The sequence below is a fragment of the Phocoena sinus genome, chromosome 13 (genome assembly GCF_008692025.1).
Source record: "Phocoena sinus isolate mPhoSin1 chromosome 13, mPhoSin1.pri, whole genome shotgun sequence".
In the NCBI taxonomy this organism is placed as follows: Eukaryota; Metazoa; Chordata; class Mammalia; order Artiodactyla; family Phocoenidae; genus Phocoena; species Phocoena sinus.
The window spans coordinates 862,849-888,724 of NC_045775.1; the positions used below are offsets into that span (position 1 = coordinate 862,849).

Genomic DNA, 25,876 nt, shown 5'->3' on the forward strand with positions numbered 1-25,876 from the left:
GGCTCAGAGCACTTCTTAGGCTGTAAGCAACTCCCCCCACCAGCTTTGGAGAATGGGGACAGACCATCCCTTCTGGTCCCAGGCCGGGTGGGCACAGTGGCAAGTGTGAGTCCCGAGGCTCCGGAGGGGAGGGGCCCAGCCACCCCCGCTTCAAACACTTAGAGATCATTTCTGCCTCTGCCCAAACTGGGACAGATGCTCCGCTCGGGGGCACAGGTCGCTGGCTTCCCCGGTTGGCTCACGGGACACGCCCTCTCCTCCCAGCACCCCTGACCACACCCACTTCACCTGCCGCATTCTCCTTTACTCACTCTTCTGCCTCATGTAGCTGGGCTGGGCGCCCCAGCTGCTCTGGCCACCCTGTCCCCCTGGAAACCTACCCAGCAGAGAGCAAAACAACCGGCTTTTGTGAAAGAGGAGCTTGGCCGGGAGGGGCGGCTCCGCCTGGACCCTGAGATGCTCCGGGGACTCTCGCCCTCAGGGGCCGAGTTATTCGGAGGTGCCGGGGCTTTCTCTCCGCAGCTCGTGTCAGAGTCGGGGAGGCACGGCTGCCCGCGGGCAGGTCAACTAACTGGGAGCTGGTGCCTCTGTGCCCATAGGGAAGCCACTGTCCCCGCACACACGGATTTTCTCATGGGGACCCATTTTACACGGCAGGACGCCCACGTTCCCAAACAGCCCTCGGTGTCTTCCCAAGACCACAGTGGGTCCCGGCCCTGCACCCTGGGCCAGCGCTCTTCTCCGCGGCCCCAGAGAAGGTCCTGGAGAGCGGACGTCGTCCACCTGTGTCCTCGGTGCCTGGACTCCACTGAAACACCGGGTCCCGCTCAGGTGGCCCAGGATACCTCGGGGGTCCCTGGTCACAGGTGGGAGCCGAGGCCAGAGAAGCCCATCCTCCCTGGCCCTGCCCAGCGTCTCCTACACCATGGGGTGCACAGGTTTTGGTGCTGTCTTTGGTCTGGTGAGGGGTCCCCTTCCCATGCTAGGCACAGAAGACGGCCTGCTTCCCCAGCACGTCCAAGTGCAGCCACATGGGTGGATATGGGCTGACCAGGCAGGAGGGGCTCTGACCACAGATGTGCTCAGACCAGACGGCGACCCGGGGCCCAGGGGAGAGCAGAGGGGAGGAAGGGCTCGGGGCTTCAGAACCACCGAAAGTTTTATAGGGAGATTCACCCCAATTCCTGTGCCGAGCCGACCGCACGGTGTGTCGAGAATTCTGAGGCCGGCTCTGGGGATGATGAGAAGCCTACCTTTCACCCTCACAAAGGCTTATTGAGAATTGGCCGCGTCCCAGGTGCCGTGTAAGCGCGAGATTCCGGGTGAACAATTTCAACTCCCTTATTAGAGGACAACTATCAGACAAAAATATAGGCAAAAGCTATTTGTGGCAACTTTTCCTTTTTTCTTACCGATAGAGCGTCTAATTCCATAGGTAGCCATGTGCCCGTCTGAAAACTGACACTTCTCAGCCCATGCTGCAGGCGGGAGCGGCCGTGAGCCACAGTGTCCTTGGGGGGGTTTCCGTGGAATGTCTTCAAGCGGGTCTAATCCAACCGGCAGCCTCCCATTTGCTCTTGGCCCTTTCTTCTTCCTGCTGCTCGGAACACGTGACAATGGCAGCAGCCCCAGTAGCCACTCTGAGCGCGTGAGGACAAGGGCCCCACAATGCGAGGGCCGAGCAGAAAGGTGGGCTCTACACTGCCCACCGCCAGATGTCCTGATTTATGAGAGAAAAACAAATTCCTGTCTCTTTGAAGTGTCTCTTATGTAGGTTTTCTGCTGTCATAATCCACTCTCACTGGGAACTCAGCAGGTGGACTCAATCACCAAGGCAACACAAGAAAGCAAATGAATCGGGGAGACGTTCAGGTTGACCTAAGTGCTGTGAAGAACACTGACAAGGAGACGAGGCCCAGTGGCAGGAGGAAGATGCTCTGGATCCAGAGGTCGGGGAAGGTCGAGCTGGGCTGCCCGGGACGCACAGGACCCGCCACACAGGCTGGCTTTCCAGGCAGAGGCCGCGGCACACCCGACATTTGAGTCACAGAAGGCAGCCCGTGTGGCTGGAGGAAGCGGGGCGGGAGGCAGCGTGGACGGACGGCACTGAGGGGCCGGGGCGTGGCGCGTGGCGTCGGGAAGGGCAGGGGGTGAGCGAGAGCCCCACAAGGCCGGGCTTCCAGATCACAGGGCAGAGCTCAGAGTGGAGCGCTCCCCGGGAGGTCGCTGGACAGAGTTTGGGGCAGATCGGGGGATCTGCCCCGGGTCTCTGCCTTCTGCCCAGGACACTGGGGGCTGCTCTGGGCTGGGCAGGGTGGCCAGCAGCACCCTGACCCCGCCCCCAGAGGCCCCTGTCGTCCCCAGGCATCGCCCGTGTTCCAAGGTTCAGAACCAGTGCTCTACTGTCCCGGGGAGACCAGAAAGGAGGGCATGAGGGTCCCCAGGATGCAGTGGGGACAGGCCACATGCCTGGAAAACCTCTGGCAGACACGCTGGTGGTTGAATGGCCCCCGCCAGGCACAAGAAGGACTCTGCTGGCCTGACTTGTGCATGTACCGGGACAATCGAATGTCCTGGACACACAGGACCCCAGCTCCACCCCATGGAGGGGCCAGGACCACGGGGAGGGCTTTCTGTGAGAGCTGCCAGACAGGACTCAGAGGACAGAGGACGGCACGGCTGGGGAGTGACCTCCCCCAGTGATACTGGTCTTTAATCTGCTGCTGCGGGTGCCGGACAAGGGCCCCAAGAGTGCAAAGCGTCACTTGTGGACTCAGGCCTGGGAAGAGGCCACAGACAGTGGTACTGTCGCTGGGAAGGGGAAGCTGGGGGCACAGCGGGAGGATCCGATGCTTCCTGGGGACTGCTCTCAGATGTCCTGGTGGAGACCAGGCAGGCAGGCAACCTGAAGCCTGGGGATGGCTCTGAGCTCCAGAAACACTTGCAGGAGACTCGGGGGAGGTCAGATGTATCTCCAGGAACCCTCACCTTCAAACAAGGAAACCCTGTCTTGGCCGACACCGTGCGGGACCGAGGCTCTGTCCAGCTTGTCGGTTTTTCTGCTGCAGGTACTCCAGGACGTAGGGACACTGCACACGGGGGGAGAATCCAGCAAACGCTGCCCCTGGCCTGACGGCCACTCTGTCCGAAGCAGAGTCTCTCGTGGCTCCCTGCAGCAGAAATTCCTGCTGACTCCTGCTGGATGAAGGCCTCAGGCTGGGAGAGAGTATGGACCAGAACCTTGGGGGGTGAGATGACAAAGCACCTGGAAAGGACCCGGCCCAGACAGCACACACCAGCGACTCTGGGATTAATTTTAAGCACCAATTGTTCCAGCTTTTGCTAAACACAAGGAACCCTTCCAAGAGCCCTAGTGCACAGCCTCCCAACAGAAACAGCACTGCAGGTCCAGGCAGCCCTGGCTGGAAGATTCTAGAAGACCTGGGGGGGACCAAAGCCATCCACTCCCAGTTTATGGACAATTCATATTGCTAACGTTTTCCTGAGCATAAGTAATTACAATAATTCCAGGAAACCAGATTTCCATGAAGGCACTTAGGGCAAATCTGGAGGAAACACCTTTAGTTTTGTAAGATTCACTGACAGTTGCCCTAAAAGCTGGAAAAATACAAAAGGTGGAGGGAAGATAATAAGTGGATAAAGTCTGAGTAGTTGTTACTTGTCCTGTTAACAGACAACTGTTCACATGGTTACTTTCCTGTAAAGGACCTGTGCTCCCTTGTGGTTAAAGGTGCGACTGGCCCACGAGGGACCCCAACACAACTGTGATGGGGAACTTGCAGTCCTGGCTCCTCTGAGTGTGACCGGCATGCCCACCACCTTCCTGAAGACCCCGTCTTGCTGTGAGGGGGGCTCACCCTCCAGGAGGTGGTTTGGGCTTGAGCGGCCATGTCCTCACAGCTCACGGGGACAGCCCCAGAGGTGGGCACTGCCCCAGACACCAGATCACCACTGTTCCCTGGGCTGTGAATGGGGGTCCTTGTCTTTCTGGGGGTGAAGCAGCTGATGCGACCCTGGATGCCACCAAGATCCACGTCTTCCACTGAAAGGTTACAGCAGCCTTGAGAGGGAAGTGGAGATAGGAGCTGACACGGGGGTCCTGCTTCCTTGGGGCTCAGGTACACCCACGTTACCACGTGCCTCGCCAGCAAAGTTCACATTCTCTCTGGAGGTTGAGCTACGTTTTTGTCATTGGCAGTTCTGACAGATCTAAGTTGTAATTCTGGGACTCGGCGATTCATCTTTCGAATTTCAGCCAGAGGGTGTCAGCTCAGCCTTTGAAAACGTCTCCTCGGTGACAGCAAAACTCGGTGTCTGTCTCCAGGGGTGGAAGGAGAGAAGAAATCCACACCTAATGCTGTCTTACTTTATGAGGAAGGTGTTCTTTCTCCTGTCTTACATGAAGAGAAAGGGAACCCAGATAGGTCAGGCAACTTGTCAAAAGTCAGGCAGGTGGCACGTAGGTGTCAGGGGAACTCAAAGCACTGGTTTCCACCCCAGCACGCCGACTCGTACAGTGACCAAGAAGGAAAACAAAGAGATCTCTTCGAGCCCAGAGATGAAAGGGTGGCCTTTACATCACCCTAACTGCAGCTACAGCAGGAAGACGTCCCCAAGAGCCGTTCTACGACCCCACGAGGCTGCAGCCATGCCAGCAGGCGTGTGAGTCATATGCAGGAGAAGGATCCAGAAGCCGGCAGCACCTGAGCTCGCACGGGCCCCTCGGGGCCCTGGGGCCTTGTCCAGGGCCGGGAGGGGTGAGGGAGCGGGCTGCAGAGTTAGACGAGACGGAGACGTGGCAGCTCAGCATTCAGTTCTCCCCACTTGCTGACCAGGGTCCAGCTGCTTCCCCAGATTCCACAGCTATGGCAAGTCTGCACACCTTTGCTGCTCTGGACATCAGCTTAGGGCCTGGGCTCTAGGACGGTGAGACCTGTGCCTGGTTGCCCACTGGGTAGATCGGAATTTAGAGTGGACTAATTATTTTATAGGGTATAGAACAGAAAATTAGGTTTATATGGCTTTTCCTAGGCCTGAGAACGGTATGTTTAAGAGGAAATAAATAACGGGGGCGCTGTTTTGACTCATTTTTATGAAAACCAGAGAAACTCCTGCATGACTTTCCTGGCGTTTCTCTCTTCTCCAGGGTTATGTCTCCACCGCCGAGAGAAAGCAGGGGAGGAAGCCCATTCCCGTCGGTTCAATAAAGGGCAGTGAGCCCCACCCACTTTGAGGAGGCCGGTGGCAGAATGGGGACAGAGGTGGAAGGTCACCATCACGCCCTCAGGACGGTGGCTGGTGGCCAGCAGCGAGGCTGCCCTGACCGTGCTGTGGTCACGCAGCAGCTGGCAGCCCTGTACCTGCTCCCCGCGCCCCCAGACCCACGCCTCAAACGCTGTTCCAGCGACTTCGCTGTCTCACCTGTCTCTTCAGATACGCTATCTGCAAAAATAAGATTATTACAATCAGCCTCCAAGTAAAGATCTTCACCTTGAAGAGCGATGGGGCCGTTGCCAATGAGACATGAGGACCAGATCAGCAATGACCTTTTAAAATTTAATATTTATTTTATATAGGGGTGTAGTTGATTTACAGGAATAGTTTCGGGTACAGCAGTGATTCAGTTGTATATATATATATGTATATATATGCATCTCTTCTTTGCCCATATCGGTTATTACAGAATACTGAGTACAGGTCCCTGTTGGGTCTCTATTTTATATATATTTTATATACTCTATATTTTATATGTAGTAGTGTGTATATGTTAATCCAAGACTTCTGATTTATCCCTCCCCCAACCTTTCTCCCCTTTGGTAACCGTAAGTTTATTCTCTATGTCTGTGAGTCTGTTTTTGTTTTGTAAATGAGCTCATTTGTATCACAGTTTCGATTCCACATATCAGTGATATCCTATGGTATTTGTCTTCCTCTTCCTGACTCACTTCACTCGGGACGACAATCTCTATATCCATCCATGTTGTTGCGAATGGCATTATTTCATTTTTTAATGGCTGAGTAATATTCTCTTGTATGTACGTACCAAGTAAGAATTCATGGAGATAAAGGTAAGAGGGGGTCACTAAGGAGTCTGTAACGTGGCCAGGACGTAAGAGCTGAACGCAGGAACAATAATGGGTGAGTCCGCAGAGCAGTTCAGGCAGACGGGCGCCCCGCTCCCACTGGCACTTTCTCGGAGGTCGGCCGCCAGGGGCTCAGGTGGCCAGCAGTGGGCAGCGGGTGCCCGGGAATGGTTCACGTAAGGAGGGTAAGGACAAGGGCACACAAAAGCAGGAAAGGGGCACGGGGCAGGGCAGCGGGCTTCAGTCACGCGGGAAGGAGGCTGGGGGCTGAGGCTGTGTCCAGGTGTATCCCGGCCTCTGCAAGACCTGGGGTGTCAGCCGTTGGCCTCTCGTTTCACAATATTCTGAGTCCAGTGAGGGAGTTTCTCATGCAAACTGTTGCCTTTAAATCCTGAGAACTATTTCAGCACCCTCTTCCTTCTTCCTGGCGGCATGAAAACACAAGTCGCTGCTTATTGTTATTCTGAGAACTAAATGTGGGACCTGGGGGATCGGAGACGTCTCCAGGAGCACAGCTGTGCCCAAGTGGCCAGAAAGAGAACCGCACTCCTATGGCACTTGTGTTAGAGCCTGGTTCTGCGCTAGGCACTTGATATGAACCCCCCAGCTGTCTGCAGAGCAGGAACAGGTGGTGTGAACTACACACACGCACACACATATATACGTACGGCCCCGAGCGCAGTGTACACACACACGCACACGCACGCACACACACACATATATGGCCCCGAGCAGTGTACACACACGCACACGCGTGCACACACACGGACGGCCCCGAGCAGTGTACACACACACGCACACGCGTGCACACACACGGACGGCCCCGAGCGCAGGGTCTCCGTAAGCGAATGAAAGCGTGGTTAGGTCTGTAGTCCAGCACGAACAGGAAACCGTATTTCAAGCATTCAGATTCCCGAAGTTACAGAATGTCGTCCCCCCACGTGAGGAACATTCAATGAATTAGGCGTTTCTAGCAGCACCTTGGGTGAAGCACAGCATGAATCAAAGTGTTAATTCAACGTAGGTGTTCATTTTCTCTAAGTCTGGTGAAATGAGAACAGTACTGGCCTCAGTGTCAGAAGAAGTGGGTTTGAGCCTTGGGTCCACGATTCCCGACTTCTGTGGGGCCACGGGCAGCAGAGGCGAGACCCAGCCCGGCTGAGATGTTCCGCGGACACACGGCCAAGGCGGCACCAGCATCCCGTCCCCTCTCACTTTACTCACGCTGAATCACGATTACAAGAAATGGTGACCGTGGCTATTCTCTGAGTTAATTTCTGGTGCCGTAATTTTTAAAGAACACAAACACCAATGTTTTCCAGGGACTTCCTGTGAGAACAGCTGCAAATTAAGTCATCCAGCAGAGGCTCTGTTTGTGTACCCTGATTTGTTTTGCTCAAAGACAAAACAACAGGAGAATTCGTCTGGGTGCCAGGAAGGATGAAGCTAATGGGAAAAGCATGTAACAATGACGTCATGCAGCTCCGAAGTTTAGGGCTTTCAATCGAGGGTTAATAACCATTACAGAGAGATTCGATTTTGATAAAACACATCAAAAATAACATTTTCCATGATACTTAAGATTATGCTCAATGTTGGAAAAGGAAAGAAGGTTATAATGAAAATCAGAAGATTCCTACCCCTCTCCTTCCCCAAACCTCCCGCACAGAAAAGCCACACCGGACTCACCGTTCTACCCTTGAACAGTCCCTGCAAGCGACAAAGGGACAGTCCCCTCCCTCCCCAGTAACACCAAAGTGCCCATAAAGAAGCTATTTCTGAAAAACGGGGCTTCCTGGCAGAACCGACTAGACCAGCCTCAGGCTGATGTTCAGAGTTATGATGGGAAAAAAGCCTGACTTCGAGATCACTCTGTTAAGTTAGGGAAACGTTTACGGCAGGAGGTAAGGCTGCCGTGGGAAAGACCACGGAGACGTTCCGGCGGCCTTCCTTCCTCTGGAGACCCCGTCTCTGGAGAAAGAAATCCAGACACTGAAAGAGCAAATAAGACTGAGCTATTTTCCACAAATCCCACAAACATTAAAATAGGCACAACTAGAGCCTCTGGAACCTTCCAACTTCAAACATGCTGCTTCCCTGTCAACGCCTCCAGGTTTTGGGTCTGAGAGTATTTGTTACCATTAGCATAAAAGAAGGCAAATCCACAACTAGAAGATTTCAAGCATGAAACCTTAACACTCAGTACCTGAGGAAGCAGGAACGTGGTCTGTTCAGGGCCTTTGCCAAAGTAGCCGCTTAAAGAAAACAGGATGGCAGCCCAAAGGGACGCACAGCGGGAAGGAGCCTTTTCAGAGGAGCCTACGGGACAGGACAGACACAGGCCTGGGATAAGCTGGCTGCAGGGGGCCCCAGGACTGCCCTCCACTTGCGGGTGGCCTGGTGCAGGTCCCCCGCCTCTGGGCCCATTTCCCCTCTTCTGCAATTACAGGACAACCCATTTAGCTGTTCAAGCCGAGGCTCCCAACCGTCCATGGTGGGCATTTGGGAAATGCAAGGCTCTGGTGGCTTCGGGGACAGAGGACTCCGCACCCCAATCGCTGATGTGCTCCGTCCTGCTCCCCCATCTGTCTCCAAGGTTCTAGGGTCTCATGGCTACAGCTGTGGACGGTGATGAGGTGGTAAAACCAGAAAAAACATACTCAGATGACTTCCTGAAACTCTGCCAGAAAATACTTTTTTTAAAAATTGCTTTTGGGTCATTCTCTAAGCACAAGGAAGAATCTTTCTTTTTTAAAAAAAACACCTTTATTGGAGTATAATTGCTTTACAATGGTGTGTTAGTTTCTGCTTTATGACAAAGTGAATCAGCTATGCATATACATATAAGGAAGAATCTTTTGGCAAATCATTTGGCAAACAAAACAGAACTATTTATGTCACTGAGCACATAATTTTGCCCACAGGAAACAGGTGTGAATATTTTAAGAAGGCACGAGGAATGTTTCCATACATTCTCCTCATTTTTCCTTTAAATAAGACTTTATTTTTTTAAGGGCAGTTTTAGGCTTACAACAAAATTGAGAGGAAGGTACAGAGAGGTCCCATATATCTCCCTGCTCCCCAACTGTTAAAACTTCTTAATTTTTAAATATCTTTCTAATGACTTCAGATTTTTATTATCAAATAAAATACACAAAAAATTACCTAAAAGTAAACCGACAGCTTAATAAATTATTGTAAAGAAACTCATGAAAAGCACCAAGATCAAGAAATTAGGTTTTACCGTAATTATCTCAGAATCCCTCTCTTGATTGTTTTTGTATCGATCTCTCTCATTTTCTCTTTTTTGAAGTTTATTTTTTTATACACCACGTTCTTATTAGTTATCTGTTTTATACATAATAGCGTATACATGTCGATCCCAATCTCCCAGTTCATCCCACCCCCACTACCCTCCCCCGCCCCGCTTTCTACCCTTGGTGTCCATGTTTGTTCTCTACACGCGTCTCTATTTCTGCCCTGCACACCGGTTCATCTGCACCATTTCCCCCCTCTCCTCATTTTCTAAAGCAAGATACAGACGCTTTTCGCCAGCTTTACATCATCCATTTCGTTTCAACTGAAATGGTACAGGATGCCCGGACCTGTGTTGACCTGGGTCAACCTCTGACCAGGAAAGCGCCTCATTTAATGTGTCTTTTGTTGACCGAGGGGTGGAGAGCAGGTGAGCTGCAGGTGGGCCAGGTGACATGAACCTCTGCACCTCGGGCCCCAGCCTCTGGCAGAGGCGGCCTCCAGCTGAGTGGAATGGACCGTGGACCCTGGGTCCCCTGGGGAGGTGGTCAGGGCACCGTGCCTGCTCAGAATCTGGCCGAAGGGGGACTGCTCTCTCCCACCCCCCAGCTCAGACTGACTGATGGTCCTTCCATGGGCCAGGGGGCCGCCATCCATCCCAGGTGCGGTCAGCACGCCAGGTGTGGCCGGCACATGGCACAGGTGCTGGTCTTGGGTCTTGGGGGAGGGAGAGGAAGTCCAGGCAGGCCCGTTTCCGGGTCCACAGCCTGGCCTCCACATCGTCCAGTCTATCAACCTGCGGCCCATACGCCCTTCTGTAGCCACTCTACCTGGGTACCTGCTTCCCGAGCTCCAGCTCATGGGGATCCTCAAGTACCCAACACTACATGGAGAAGCTTATTCACGTTACACAAAAACGTACGTAACATGACATCTGTCACTCGAAGAAAAGACAGCTGCTTGAGTCGTTGCGCGCAATCCCTCAGCTTCCCCTGTGACCGGGGCGAGCTCCCCAGGACAGCCAGCACCAGACGATTCAGACTCAGCATTGCCTGCAGTAAGGCAGGATCGTGAAAGATCAAGTGTCTCATCACAAATTTTGAACTGATTTGGCAAATTCAAAAACTTCAGTACTGAATTTTTCCCTTTCAATTTTCTTCTTGTGGTAACTCCATAAAGAGCCATGATTTTTCCAGCTCCTGCAAAGACACCCTCACATCCCTTCCAGGTCCCTTCAGGACGGCATCCTCTCTCCTGCCTGGACCCAGGGCACCAGGGGCTGGAAAGCTGTCACACGGTCACACGTTTCTGGCCACAGAGCCAGAAACCTCGGGGGTGGGGTAGGGGCTGGAGGTTTCTCCTGGGAGCTCGCCCCCAACCTGCCCAAAATTCACAACACAGAGGTCAGCTCTGTCCACAGGACAGCATCCCAGCCACAGGGGAGGACAGCCTCCATTTAACTAATCCCCTTTTCTTCCTTTTTCACTTTTTTCTATGAATGGTGGTCCATGCAGAGACCCTGGGCTCCCCCGGGGACCCGCCTCTGGGATCGGCTCATGAAAAGAAGAACACCCGTTCTCCGTTTGAAAATGTGGCCCATTTATTGGAACTGAAAGGCATCGTTACATAGTGCAAACAGCTCTTTGGTGACGGACTGATTACAATGAACAGAAGAAAGGCACTTGCTCCTGGCAAAGGGTTAGAAAAGTCAGGGAATATGTACACGCAGCTCCCCACGGGGCTGGAGGCGTGTCCAGGCCCCTCCCACCACCTCATCGAACGGCCGATTCTGCAGACGTTCCAATTGCAACCGCAACCGCAGAACTTCTCTGTGAATCACAGTCAGCCTCCCGTCGGGCTAGACAACGCCGTGCTAGGCTGCCTGTCTAAACCCACCCTCTGCGTGAAACCACAGATAAACCTCCCAGGCACCTTCAGACACCAAAACACTCCAGAAGGCGGGATTTTATACCTGAGCAACTTACACAGCCATCAACTTTCAGACAAAGTTATCCGTTTTCTGCTTATAGAGATTGGTTCCAAGATTTGGTTATCTATTCAGTGTGAGTTATTAGTTCAAAAGAAGTCCTGTGCCCGTGAAACGCTGGAGTTTTTACTGATCACTTAGTGATGTGTGAGGACAGACTTCAAGCCGACCGTGTGTAAGCTGCTGTCGAGTCCTCGGGCTGGAATGTTAGCAGGGCTGGCACTGGGGTCTCCTGTGGCCGGGAAGGAGGCCTGTGCTGGGCTGAAACCAGGCTTTCAAACTGCCCACTACCTGCTGGATGCTGGCGGGAGCCCTGCCTCCCCTCCCCCACCCCGTGAAGAGCTCCGCACGGGCCACAGGCTTTGGCCCCTCGGACCGACACGGCCGGGGTCCTCGAGGGTCTCCTGGGGGAAGGGCAGGTGGGTGCTGTATCCGCGCCCAGCACAGGACCCGGTTCGCTGTGGACACTCAGGTCTGCGGAACTGAGCAGGACGTCCAGGGACATGTTTCTCAGAACACAGACCACTTTGTATTTGGAACAAGACGGGAGGTTTTTGGCCAGTTAAAAAGACGGAGACCATGAGGTATGGAAGTTGCTTTTCACTGAATCCTACGAGAACCTTTGCAGAGTGGAAATGATTTTTCTGATGTATCTAAAACTAAAGCATGGGCGAAATTTCATCGAACATCACACGCTGTGAAACAGAAATGAGGTATAGGGATTGGTTGTTTTTCTTCAAGGTACTCACACAACCTGAAGTGAGAAAGTTCCCAACATTCGAAATCCTCCCGTTGGAAGAAGCATCTAGAGCACTGTGGCCCTCCCGTGGGCTCTGGTGGGACAGAGCACACGCTGGCCGTGGCTAACGCTGGCCGCGCAGGTCAGTAGGTACCGTGGTGTGGAGCGGAGGGTTTTCACATCTGGTCCACACCAGCCAGCGTGCATGCAAGTTACAGGTGAACGCAGACCTGTTCTAAACGCGGCTGAAAAACCTTCCAATCCCGGGCGAAGGAGTCGGGAGCCGCAGGACGGGCTGCTGCTCCAGGCGGCGGGGTCATCCGCCCTGTGGGTCCAGGTGATGCCCTGGGAGCTGCCGAGGGCCGGGGCTGGGGGGATGTGCTCACTGCCCAGACCAGTCACCCAACACGCTCCGCAGACACTGCTCCGTGTGCCAGAGACTGATTTTCTTTCCAATCCCGTGTCCCTCCTCTGGCGGCTCCACTCTGCAAGCTCCTGGTACCAGAACCAGGCGGGACTAACTTTCAGTTGAGAAGAAACGGTGACATTAGGTGAAATCAAGTTAGGAGCCTAAATGATTTAATCGTGCATTTAATAGTAGCACCAATTTTTCATTTAGAAAAAATTAAATAAAAACCTGAGAAGTCTAACATAAAGTTAGGACACGTGTCTGCTCCGTGGTCTGTTGGCGAGCACTCCGGCCTGAGCCCCCTGGGCGAGTTCCGACACGGCTCCGTGCCGTGGCCCCGAGATGTCCCGGCCTGGCTGTGCCCTGTCCCCCGCACTGCCCGTCCCGGCCTCGCTCTCCAGGGGACGAGGGGGAAGCTCAGGGCTCAGAGGCACTCAGGGCTTCTTCCCCATGGAGTCTCCCGGGCAGACAGGACAGCAGGCCCCGCCGACCCTCACAGGTGCTGGACAATCAGCCGGTTGACAAGTCTCCACGAGGCAGGTGACCTGCCCGTCCTGGAGGAGAGACGGCGCCCGAGCCCGTCAGTCCTGGGGACCCGGCCCCTGCATCTCACGCCACCCCCAGCTCTGACCTCCCACTGGGGACCCCGGGATCACGTCCCTGGGTGTCAACCAGGAGGAGGTCCGGCCAGAGAGGAGCTGGGAGGACGAGGTTCTGCCCAAACCTGACAACCACCAGGGACACCGGACGGACCCCTGCTCCTCCAGGGCCAGGGGACGAAGTCCCGTCCCCATGTGCACCGACCCGCCCACTGTCCTCCCGTCCTGGCTCCCAACCCCGCCCCAAAACTCCCGCCCAGCCTGGGCAGCGGCCAGGCCCCTCTCCCCTGCGGCCACCACTGCCCCCTCGGTCCACTTGCTCCAGGACCGAGAACAGTGTGGACAGCCCCGCGCTGGCCAGGGGCAGTGATGTCCGTGTCGACCTTCAGCGACGGCTCCGGGGGAAGAGCCCTGAGTTCTCAAGGGACGTGGGAGGGGACCCCACAGCGGAGCGCCCTGACAGCCCTGCTGCCTGCCCGGGTCCCCGGCGGCATCCACACTCACGCGGCATTCACAGACGGTGCAGGGATCCCGTTTCCACGTGGTACCGTCCGCGCGCGAGCTGCCGTCCGCATCCACGCACTCGGGGCTGAGCCGAGACTCGAGTTTCTTTATCTGCGGCAAAGCAGAAGCGCCGGTCACCGGGACGCAGCGGGCAGCGTGGGTACCGCGCACCTGCTCCCTCACTTGAAACGATGCCTCACGACGAACGGGGACCGAGGTGAACGTCTAAAGCACTTTCCTGGAGCCTCAGATTTACTCGTTAGGCAGCTGGTAGCTGTTTGTCCAAAAGCTCCATGACAACAGCCTGACCTCCGCGTGTCTGAGGCCAGAAGTGCACGGACTGTAAGCTCGGTGAGTAGTCGGTAAAGAAGAGAAGAGAAACCTTAGAAAGAAGCAGAGAGAGTGCGACACAGGACTGGGTGACGAGAGCACTCTGCACCAGCTTCTCAAAGGAGCTCTGGGCTGTGACCGGCTGCTGACCCCGACGCACACTGGCCCCAGCTTGGGGCCACCCTCTTGCTGGGAGGGAGGTGCTGACAGGGTGGCAGGGGCTGGAAACCCTGGGGCCTCTGCACCGTGGAGGGTCCGGCAGCCCCGGCCCATTTCCCTCTGGGATACGTGAGAGGAAAGTAAACTTCCACCTCGTTTATTTAGCCCACCATCGTTCGGGTTTTCCGAGTCTCAACTGACTCATAAACAAGGTGTGGGATGGGCACCGCCGGGCGTGGGGTGGCCAGCCTCTCACCGCCCCGTCCTGCATCCCCCGTCTCTGGTCAGCCTGACCCATGTGTGCAGAGCGACCAGGCCTCTGCCGCTCCCTGTGGACTCTCAGGGGTCAGGGGTCAGCCGTCTGGCCCTGGACACTCATCCGAGGGTGCAGCCCCACCCTGGGCATGCTGTGTGGTCAGCTCAGGGTCTGCTTGGGTTTTCTGTCTCCAGCTCCAGACAAAGGGCTTCTTGTCCGGGCCCCGAACCCAGCCGGAGGCCAGCTGGGGCAGGCCAGCCCTCCCCCTGCCCCTGCCCCCGCCCCCCAACAGTGGCGAGTCTGTTAGCACCTGAGGCTGTCAACTGTGTCCCCAGACCCCTAGGCGGGAGGAGCGGCTACAGGGCAAGCACAGAGCAGATGCAGGGCAGCCAGCGCACTTCTCCCCGGAAGATGCAAACGTCTTCCAAGCCCGTGGACCGAGACCCCAGAAGCAGGACGTGGCCTGCACCACAGATCCCCCACTCGCAGGCCTGTCTCTGGAATGTTCCACAGCATCAGAAGCCCTTCTCACTGGGACCCTCTGGGACCTTCTGCATGCATCCCGTTAACCTGAGATCTCACTCTTCACTCCCACTTAGGTGACATCACACTGAGACCCCCGTGCAGACATGGCAGGGGCGGGGTGCGGAGGTCTGCAAACCCTGCAGACCCCCAGGGAAGAACCCCGGAGCACGGATGTGCCAGTGCCCTTCTGGCACCCAAGGGGACCCGACTTCCATCAAAACCTCCTGATCCCCCCCGGGAGCAGAGGTTTAACAGTCATCCCTGAAGAGGAGGCTTTGGGCAGGACTTGAGGTTTGAATTCTGCGTGGCCCTGACCCGGAGCCCCTCACAGCCAGTGTTCGGGGGGAATCCGCGCCCCTCACCCAACGCGCCAGTGGGCAGCCCACGGCCGAGGGTCCCCGGTCCCAGGAGGTCTAAGGGCAGCTCAATGCGGCCCAGCTGGAGCCGAGCCAGAAAGAAGGGCAGAGACTAAAGTGACCTCCCTGGAAGCTCCCGGGCCAAGGACCAGGGGTATGTGGGCAGCACCTTCCCTTCACCGTCACAGGAGAAACGCACACCAGGCCCAAGGGTGGAGAGGGGCCGGGCAGGTGAGGATGGGGGCGCCCAACCTGCTTCCTGAGGTCCCTGATGGTCTTCTGCATCTCCAGGACAAACTCCCGGAAGTCGCTGGTCCCTGCTACTGGTGGGCGCTCAAAGGCGGTGGCCGAGGCGTTACTGGGCCTCGTCCCGGGCATCCCGGCTCTGCTTGGGAGAAGCAAGGGAGACTCAGGACACAGCCAAGGATGTGCGGCTCCCGGGCCCGAGGGCGGGGCTCGTGGAGTGGCTGCATGGGTGCCCTTGAGGCACACCCCCCACAGACACCCAAGGGCCAGCTGGCAGGGTGCACGGTCCCAGGTCCCGGCGTGGCTCGGCCGTACCTTGGCATCTTCCCAGGCCCCGCATCCGTGGCTGGCTCGTCCTCCTGGTAGCTGAATTCAAGGGACCGCCTGCCTCGAAAGTGGTAGGAAAACGCGTTGAACTGTCCCCGGGTTCTGCAGTCTGCGGGCAAAGCACAGACACGTTAGGGTCTCAAGTCCCACGAAGGGGACGTTAAGAACAGTTCGGCAAGTATCACTGTCCTTCGCGCAGGACACGCTGGGCGCTCAGGTCGGCAGCGCTGGAGGCACCGTCCCCACTCCCCTTCCCCTCCCCTCCCCACGTGAGCGGTCTGGAGCCCCCCGACCCCAGTGCTCCCCGCCCCCCGCCCCGACAACACCCTCCTCCGGGTGGGGCATGTGCCTGCTGTGCTGCCCACACAGGAGTTGTTGGCACTATTTCAGTGACTTCTACAGTGATCTCAAAAGTGCGTGCATGTGTGTGTCTTCCTCTCCGTGATGCATCAGTCCTCACAGAGAAGCTGAAATTCCTGACTTTGCTCAAGAGAAAAAGACATGCATCCTCCCAAGGGCAGCTTCTTAGGTTTCTCACGTGTGCAGGTTTCGTACTTGGATTAAACAAATACACAATTAAGAGATGAAGCTTAAGAAAGTTTGGGTTGAGTCTTTTTTTTGCGGTACACGGGCCTCTCACTGCTGTGGCCTCTCCCGTCGTGGAGCACAGGCTCCGGACGCGCAGGCTCAGCGGCCATGGCTCACGGGACCAGCCGCTCCGCGGCACGTGGGATCTTCCCGGACCGGGGCACGAACCCGTGTCCCCTGCATCGGCAGGCGGACTCTCAACCACTGCGCCACCAGGGAAGCCCATGAGTCTTTTATAAACACTGAGGTGTCGATAACAGCTACCGACATTTGGTTCTGTCAAACCATAACTTTTTTTTCTGCCACTTTTTAGATATGGCTTCTGGACTAAAATAAAAACAGATAAAGCTTATAGAGCATTCTTTAAGTTTTGTCAGCTGAGGGCTATGCCTGCTATTTCTAAGAGGAAAAGAATCCAGAAGAAAGGATGTCAGAAACTGCATCAAGTGCGTAAGCCTCTGACCGTCCAGCTGAAGCCAGAAAAGGCTCTGGGCTGTGGCACAGACGACAGAGCCTGGATCCAAGACTCAGGCTCTAGCTCTGGGCTGTGGCACAGACGACAGAGCCTGGATCCAAGACTCAGGCTCTCAGAGGACTTCGGGTTTCTGGAGCAAAAACCAGAAAACCTGTCTCTGTTCCTTTCTAAGCAGCTACAGGGAATCTATCTGGTAAAGTTATCAGAAAATGAAGATTCTGTAACTGAAAAGAAAGACTGGCTTTTTCCAATGATTTTCAAAGAGAACAACTGCAAACACAAGAATCAAATTCTCTGCCATGTGTGTGGAAAACTGTTGCGACCTTAATATACTAGTCAGAATATTTTTTTTTAAAAATCGAAAAAAAAACCCACCAAGTTCCCAACAGCTATAAAAATGAGAAATTAATGCTTTGGAAACTTGGGCACGTAGCGAACGAAATTTTAATTTTTATGTGAATTCTCCTACAACGTTGCAAATCGTATTCGTTATATATCTATTTAACATATTACGTAGTCCATGCATTAGTTACGCACATCAGAGAGAAGCCACAGACACAGAATCACATCAGACACGCTCACTCACACACAGAACGTGCATCAACCCAGATTTCAATACTTACTAATGAAAATAACAGCTCATTAAAATTAATTACTAGCGAGAACAACCTGGCCAGGGCTATTCCTGCGGAAATAACGAGGTGCAGAAGAAATCTGGTTTCTGCACCTGGTGTCCACGGGCATCGCCAGCCGAAGGCGGAGGGCCGGGGGCCGGGGCTCTGGGCCCTCTTTGCCCACCGCACCCGCAGGGGCTGGGTGGCCCGTGGTGTTGCCCCAGGCTCGGGGCCCCATTTCCTCACCACAAGAGCGGGGTTACCCAGAATGGGTCCTCAGTGTTCCCCCCACTGCAATGTTCCCTGGGTCTCTGATCACAGTCGGAATAAAACCAAAATGATGTTCAAATGAGAACCTGCAGTCGAGATTAGCTACGACCCGGCTCGGGAATGCTGTGTAGGAGCCGCCTGGACGGCGCGTCCAGAAACAGCCGCGGCGGCAGGACAGGCACCGCCACCTTCACGGGCTCCCAGGTGCCTGGGTGAGGCCGCCGCGCAGCTGCCTGTCACACCCTCCACTTCCTCAGGAGGTGTTTTATAGCACGTTTCTCTGCTTACACAAGCTCTTCTGGACACTGAGAACACACAGCACGCAGTTTTAAAGTTAAATCTGATGTCTGGCAAGCTTTGCGATCTGATTCTTGTTCCTATTTTATCTGCGGGGACAGACAGGCAGGCCATCAAATGCAGACGTGGGATAGGTTTTAAAGAAAAGCTGGGAGCTAAGCTCATTCAAGTTTTGCTGTCTGTTTCTTTTACTCAGTAGTTCTCATTGCTAACTCCTATCTCTTGGCATTACAAATTCTTCAAAACCGTGACTTTGATTATCCCCAGGTTCTATAGTACTGCTCAGTATGGATACTCCAGAACTTAGCGACCCCCTAGAGCCGCCTGTTTCGTTTGTGTTCTCACTGCTGTGCTGATTCCAGCCCGTGCGTTAGCGGGCATTAAGCTTCCACCCAAACTGTCGGTGAAGGAGGACGGACCCCGGTGAGCGGCAGGGCCCCGGGACGCCCACCTTCACAGCAGTCTTGCCACACGCGGAGGTCCAGCCGGGGGATCTCGTCACAGCTGCTGTACCCGTGGGGGAACTCGGCCACTCGGAACACGTCCCTCTGCACACGCGTGATGTTGTCTGAATTGTCGCACACGATCCGGGCCAGCGACGTCTGCTTGATCTGCGTGAGCTGGGCAGGGGTGAAGACCCCCGGGTTCTCATACCACAACCTGCGTTCCCCAGAACGAGAGCAAAGCTCAGGGAAAACACGAAACGCAAAAGCCCCAGGGGGCTGGTTAAAATATTCCTCACACTCAGTTTCGCCAGCGATGAGACGTAAGTGGGTTCAATTGGGTTATCACTTAAAAATGGACTCAAACGTTACTGTGAGCCACTCAAAAAACAAAGACCAAGAAATCTGCACTGACATCACCAGGGGCAGCTCCTCTGATGGACCAGCACAGGCCACTTCCAGAAGCACTGCCCGGCACACGGCCACCTACCGAGTCACCTGGCGGCAGGTGCGTCTGCACTTACCTGTCCCCGTCCCGTAAGCGCTTGAACTGCGTGCTCAGCAGACACATCAAGGTAGGCCCCAGGCGGCTGCCGGGGACCAGGTCCTCCACCATGAGGGCGGGAAACAGGTCGATGTTGAGCGGGGAGCCGTACAACCTATGAGACCAAGCAGAGCCTTAAGTTCACTGAGCAAAGCCGTACCTGGTGAAGAGCAGAGCAACTAGCGGAAAATAAAACCCTCGTGGCTTCTTTGTCATTATTTGACGTTATTCAGGTCTTCACTTAGTAAAACCCCCTTATTTCTTTAAAGCATCTATCCATTATGTTTTAGAGATATGTTCCTACTTCCCGTTTATATACGCATGATAAAACACACACACAGATATATTTATTGGACAAAGCTTAGAGAAGCCAAGAAAACACAAGGAAGGAAATTAAAACCACACCTTTCCTGACTATTTAGAGACAACTTGACATTTACTGTAAACCCTTCCAGTGTTTTTGTCATTGATACATATGAAGAATAAGCTACACACACAGCTAAAGACACGTTTTCAAAACGATACTGGGATTCTACCATACACTGAAAACATACTTGCTCTGAAGAAACTACTTACTAAGTAGGAATCACACAAAAGACTAAGACAGCAAGGTCTGAATGTTCAAGAACAAACTTTTTCATCAAATTCTTCCAATTCCTTAGAAATAAATGCTTCCAAGCAAAGAGCTGACGACTCCTCTGACATCATTCTTATCTGGTCTCTCCTGACACCCTGGGAAGATGGTAATGGCTTAGTTTCAGCTGCCACCCAAAGCTCCACTGGACCTTTTAAGTGCGTCCTGTAACTGAGACGCCTTTTCCACGTGCTTGGATTAGGGGTGCTGACCGCGGACAGGGCCGTGCCGGGCCGTCCTCAGCGCTCCCCATCTCAGGAGCAGGGTGAGCGCGAAGCTGCCGGAAGGGCATTCAGTCCGAGGACACGCCATCCTCACTCTCCCCAAGTTCAAGGACGCTCACACTGAACTTTATCCAAGTTCGAGGACGTTCACACTGAACTTTAGTTCAGATGGAAACACAGTCAGAAAGAGCCTTGTGAGTTTGGTTCTCTGCCTGCAGGGGCTTTTCCCAAAGGAGACACCCCGTTCCTGGGCAGGGCCCCCTTCCGTCTGCCCCCCACCCCTGGGTGATTGGCCACACAGGTGGGCCCCGCAGACCCCAGACCGAAGCAGGGCACCCTCCTGCTCACAGCCCCCCAGCACAGGCCACACTTCCCCCTCGCTGTGCACCCAGAAATGGAAAGATCTGATCGGATGCCACTAACACAGGTGCAAGCACACGCTCCCTTAAGCCCCGTCTAAAAGCCTCTCTTCCCTGACAGCGTCACTGTCCCACAGCTGGGACCCACTGTCCCGTGTCGTCACTCTGCCCGGGCACCTGTCTCATCCCCACTCGGTGAGTCAGGCCTGACGCAGAAGCCGGTAAACGCGTGACTCTCCTGGGGGTGGATCACACTGACTGCCTCCCCAGGGTCTCTGGAACTTGAGGTCCAGGGCCCCCAGCCCCCAGCAGCGCTGAGCTGGAGAGCAGACGGCTTTGACAGACGCTGGGCAAAGGAAAGAAACACCGGGAAAGTGATCTCGTCAGTCTGGACGAGAACAACAGAGGATATTCAAGCATAAAGAATACAGACAGTCCATACACCCTAGCTGAGCAGCCCGTGCCACAAAGGTCTCTGTACCGGGGGAGCGTGCGTTTATGTACCAGGCAACCTGACACTGTTATGTAAACGAACACCGGAACATCTTAAACTGTAGAGCATGACGCTCACTTATTCACAACCTGCGAGAAACTACGAGTAAAAGTCACTTTCTCCGGAAGGCACAGGCCAGGCCCTAAAGAGAACACGCCTGAACTGCAGTGTTAAGCGTGTGACTGAAGCATCAGCGATTTACCTCTTAGTGAGCAGGAGAGTCCAGAAAATGACCCAAGCGGGCCTTTACAGAAAAGTAGTTTTCCTTTTTAAAGCCGTTCTTTCAAATGGGAAAACATACTGTAAGTACACAGTGACCAGCGGGCCACAGGGGACCCTTGTGGGAAAACTCTAGTGAGTGGTTATTTCCATTAAAGACCCCCCCCCCCCCCCGCAGAGAGACTGGAACAATTAACGAGAAAAACAGGACTTAAGGAGCCAGGGCAGACTGGACACGAGAGGGGCGGGGGCGGGGGAGTCGTGAGGACCCTGTCTAAGCAGCGATCTGGACGCAGAGACTCTGGGGAGGAGGCAGCCGCTACAGGCAGGAAGCCCCGTCCCGCCAGACCCCGGCCCCTCGTGGCCTGACAGGGCCGGCCTTGGCCTCTGCGGGCCCACGGAGGAGGGGCTGCCCGGGGGTCTCCAGGGGCCCTGCCCCGCGCGCTGGGCGTCCTCCACTTCCGTGCCCCCGGCCCAGTGAGCCCTCTCCCAGGAGGGGGGAGGCTGCTGCCTGTGACGGACGGGGGTGCAGGGGACGTGGCGACGGGCCCGGGTCTGGGGGATAGCGGGTTTAGGGAGAGGACTCCGGACAAAGCCTCATAGCTGGGGGCCCGCCCGTCCTGCGGGGCCAAGGGCTGGCACTCCGGCTCCCAAGGCTGCAGCAGGGACTCTTCCCCGAAGCGCCTGCGGGCCAGTCTCGTCCTGCCCGATGATCTCATCCCTCCGCAGCCCTCCCATCAGGCCCGCCGGACGGGGCCCCTCATCTCTGAAGTCAAGCCTCAACCTGCCCCCTCCCCGTCTCCACGTGCCCCCCGCCCCCGAGGCTGCACAGAGACTCGAATCCAGGGGCCACGACCCCGTTGCGCTGCCCCCCCCCCCACACCCACCGTTGCAGCTTCTCCCGGATCTCGGGGCTCCTGATCTCGTTCTTCAGGTCCTCGAAGGTGTGGGCGGCCGACAGGTTGCAGTAGATGCGGTAGTCGTGGTAGGGCGGGATGCCGTGGTCGCGGCCGCGCTGGATGTTGATGGCGGCCAGGTCCAGCGCTACGGTGTGCGCCATGGAGAAGAGGCGCTCGGTGAGCTCCGTGTTGAGCAGCTGGGACGGCACGCGCATCTTGCCCGGCACGCCGAACAGGCCGCGGAGCAGCGGGTCGATGCCGCCCTCGTTCACGATGCGGAACGGGGAGAAGAAGGCCTTGTGCAGCGGCACATGGCCGTGCGCCACGGGCTGGAAGTTCTCGTCCAGCCGCTGTAGCAGCGGGTTGACCAGCGTGTGCCCGAACCGGAAGGCGGCCGTGGCGAAGGCGTTGGAGATGCCAGCGTTGGCGCCCGGATCGTAACCACGGTACTCGCCCAGCATCTTCATGCCCACCTCGCCCAGCACCTTGGGCAGCCAGTGCCGGTAGGTGATGTGCTGCACCTGCGCCCCTACCACCTTGCGGGCCTCGTGGTAGACGGTGTCGCCGTCCCAGTGCGGGTTCAGCGCCAGCAGCTCGGCGGCCACGCGGTTGTGCTCGCGGAACCACAGCGTGTGCATGCTGGTCAGGCCGAGCTGCTCGTTGGCACGGTGGTCGCCAGCCAGGAAGCAGGGGATGGGGCTCTCGTTCTCGTCGCGCATGCACTCGGTGGGCGGCCCGGCCGCAAAGGGCAGCAGCGGCTTGCCCGAGCGCTGCACGATGCCCTGGCGCAGCAGGCCCCGCTGGCTGGCCAGGTCGCGGATGGCGCGGGCCTCGTGCTCGGAGCTGCCGTAGACGTTGGAGGCGTCGATGTAAGAGGTGAGCTGGTTGATCTGCTCGCGGGGGTACACGGAGTTCATGAGCAGTGACGTCATGCCGCTGCCGCACACCGGGCTGGAGCGCACGAAGAACATGCAGCGCGCCCCGCTGCGCGCCCGCGGGTCATCGGGGGGGATGGCCACCGAGAAGCAGGGCGGGTCGCTGCTACACGTGGAGCTGCAGTGCTGCCCGTCAGAGAAGCGGGCCTGGCTCAGGGCCACCACCGTGGAGTCCAGGTCGTGGTCCAGGAACTGGCCCCACTGCATGAGCATGTGGGTGAACTGCTCGTCCGGGGTGATGGCCTCGGTGCCGATGAGGGCCGTGGACACCAGGCGGGGCATGGGCAGCGGGTGCCCGTGGTAGTGCCGGCCCGGGTCGATGCCACGGGGCGTGTTGAAGCCGTTCTCGTACACGGCCTTGAGCAGGCGCTCGAAGGCGGTCAGCGAGGCGCCCCACATCGGGTGCTGCAGGTTGTTGCAGGTGCCGTCGTGCGTCCGGTACTTCTGGTGGAAGCACATGTCCGAGCAGTTGTTGACACGCCTGTGGGCCGTGCAGCCCGACAGGTTGGCGATCAGGCTCAGGTACTGCGGGGACACGAGGTCGTTGTAGTGGTAACCTGGACAGAAGGTGGAGACACGCCTCAGCAGCCCGGGCACCAGGCGGGCACGAGCGCTGTCCCGGGGCCCCTGCCAGCTGGGCCTGCCGGACCAAACAGCAGTGCCGGGACCCGGGAGAGAACAAGCAGGGAGGTGAGGAAGCTCCCGCAGGAAAGTCTGGGAAGGACCTGGCACACCAGCTCCCACTCCAAGCTCTCCCAGACCCGGCGCCTGGGGCTCCCCACGCTCCCCACACGGCTGTGGGGTGGCCACCATGCATCTAGCTTCTCCCTTCGGGACCGACTCCCATGTACGTTTAAAGAAGACAGGTGGCAGCTCCCCTCTGCAGAGGACAGTGCCCTCAGCACCCACATACGGAAGCAGTAAAGAGACGGAGGTGAAATTTCCCAGGCTGGGGGAGAAGCAGTCAGACACACAAGCGCCGGAGGCCTGCACGAGAGAGGAGCTTTGCAGGGATAGGACACTGGGCTGCCGTCGCCATCTGGCGTCGGGCTCAGACCCGAGAGCCTGGCATCTCCCGTTTCCCCAGAGAGAAGGGCGAGGCTGGCACGCCCGCTCCGTCACAGCCGCCCTGAGAAGTCCTGAACGGCTGAAGGGCCAGCAAGGAAAACGCTTCCTCCTAAACGCTGTCTGGGCGCTAATCCCCCTCCGGCCCTGCAGAGGCTCACGGGCGGGGCCCCTGCAGCGGGCAGAGGAGGGGGTGGCTTCACCCTCACCGTCTGCGCAGCACCTGCTGGGGCTCCATCAGCATCCTCTCTAACAGCCCCAACCTGGACCCACGGCCTCCGAGGGGCTCTCCTTGGTCCAGAGGCCCCGATGGTCAGAGCCCGGGGGCCAGGACAGCACGACCACCCGTGCTGAGCACATGTCAGGTCACCGCTGGGTCTCCCATCAGACCTGGGGAGCCACAGGACTGTCCCAGCTCAAGGCAACCCGCACGTGACCGCGATCATCACAGACCCCGGGCCCGACAGGCTGGACGTCGTCATGGGGAAGGGGTCTGCGGGGTGTGGACCCCGCCCGGGTACTGACTCGTTCCGTTCAGGTCCACCATCAGGCCGTGCTGCACGTGCTCCTGAATCAGCTGCAGTGCCCGCTCGAATATCTCCCCGGCCCGGGCCTGCTCCACAGTGTAGGGGTCCCGTGGGTACCGGAACAAGGCCAGCAGGTCGTTCGGGGAGCGGGGTCGGCTAGCGGGTGTTCGGGAAGAAAAGGGAAGAACGGAACAGATGACTGAGAACAAAGGTCACTCGCGCCCGAAGGAGAATTATCGCTCTTAAATATTTCTGTGGCTACGTTTCTACAGACACAAGGTATCGTACCTTACTCATCCCAAGCGGAAGGCAACAAAACAAACGAACAAAACCAAAAGACACTAAAAACAAATAATTAATTACGTCAATAGAAAAAAACACCAATATACTATTTCAGTTCAAATGCAGAAAAGACACGTTAGAATTGCCAAGATGAACAAATGCACGAAGGGCTTATGAAATATTTTGTTTTTGCCAAATCACTTGAGTAACAAGCCAAAATAATGAGTCAAAAAATTTTTTAAATGTTCTATTTGTGAATCATAGTTCAGTTTCTACTTGGAAAGGAGTATCTTTCTGTTATCTTAGCCCCCAGCAAAGTTAACACCAACACTGTTTATGATTTTCAAATTAAAACAGTGTTTTGTTCCCATCAAACAGGTGAAAACTGCGTACGAGAATCACCCTCTGTAGCCCCGCCCGCCTCTGCAAATACCTGTCAAACAAGTGCGTCCGCGTGGAGTTTATGGCTCTGTCCACCGTCGCGATTGCTTCAACAATGGATGTGGCTACAAATGGGTCCCCGTTCCTACTGACATCGGGAACTAGGAAATGCGAGGTCGCACGTCACCGGAAAACGTGCACACAAGCGAGTCGGAGAATAGTGTCTACACTCTATGTCACTTAGACTGAGGCATGCTTTTCTCCAATGTTATTTCTACTTTTCACACCAAACCTTAAGTTATTTCATCACAAATTCTACGAGAAGCTGTTTTCAAACTGTGTGGAAGTTGCAGACGCTTAATTTTTTAAATCATGGGATACTCCATAAAAGGACAAGGTAGTTGTAACTTCAAACACTGAAGTTCTTCTACCAAAGCATCGCCCAACAGGGGAGGCGCTGACTCAGGCCCACCCACCAGAGCGGCTGCCCTGCTGGGCGGAGAGTGTGGTGCTTTAATTTCCAGTGGCTTCTGTGTGTTCCTCCCGTCAAAGGCCAACCTGCCTGGGTGCTGGATCTCAGCCCGCCCACCCTCCCGAGACTCTGCTCTCCCTTCACCCTATCCCCTCAAGGAAGGATCAGACATTCTTACACCCAACATGTGTGCATGGGGGCACGCGCACACACACGACCACATGTGCACACACATAACCATACATGAGTGCGCATATCGTCACACACACTCAGGCACACTCGGATAAACCTGACACCTATGAAGCTACGGCTCCCTCCCTACTTTCCTCTTTTCATTCCTTTTTCACTTAATATTGACA

General features: G+C 56.0%; 1 protein-coding gene across 2 annotated transcripts in view; it reads right to left on the reverse strand.

Annotated features, from left to right (window-relative positions):
- Positions 1-10,945: 10,945 nt before the first annotated feature.
- The window catches only part of PXDN (peroxidasin), a 65,696-nt gene continuing 50,765 nt past the window's right edge, over positions 10,946-25,876 (reverse strand). For both annotated transcript variants that reach the window (XM_032653390.1, XM_032653389.1), the window contains 9 exons: positions 25,098-25,206; positions 24,381-24,538; positions 21,844-23,347; positions 19,008-19,142; positions 18,492-18,700; positions 15,785-15,905; positions 15,476-15,608; positions 13,598-13,708; positions 10,946-13,048 (listed from right to left, as the gene is read on the reverse strand). In XM_032653390.1, the coding sequence (XP_032509281.1) occupies positions 12,929-13,048; positions 13,598-13,708; positions 15,476-15,608; positions 15,785-15,905; positions 18,492-18,700; positions 19,008-19,142; positions 21,844-23,347; positions 24,381-24,538; positions 25,098-25,206 (2,600 nt within the window). In that variant the 3' untranslated portion in view covers positions 10,946-12,928. The remainder of the gene's footprint in view (positions 13,049-13,597; positions 13,709-15,475; positions 15,609-15,784; positions 15,906-18,491; positions 18,701-19,007; positions 19,143-21,843; positions 23,348-24,380; positions 24,539-25,097; positions 25,207-25,876) is intronic.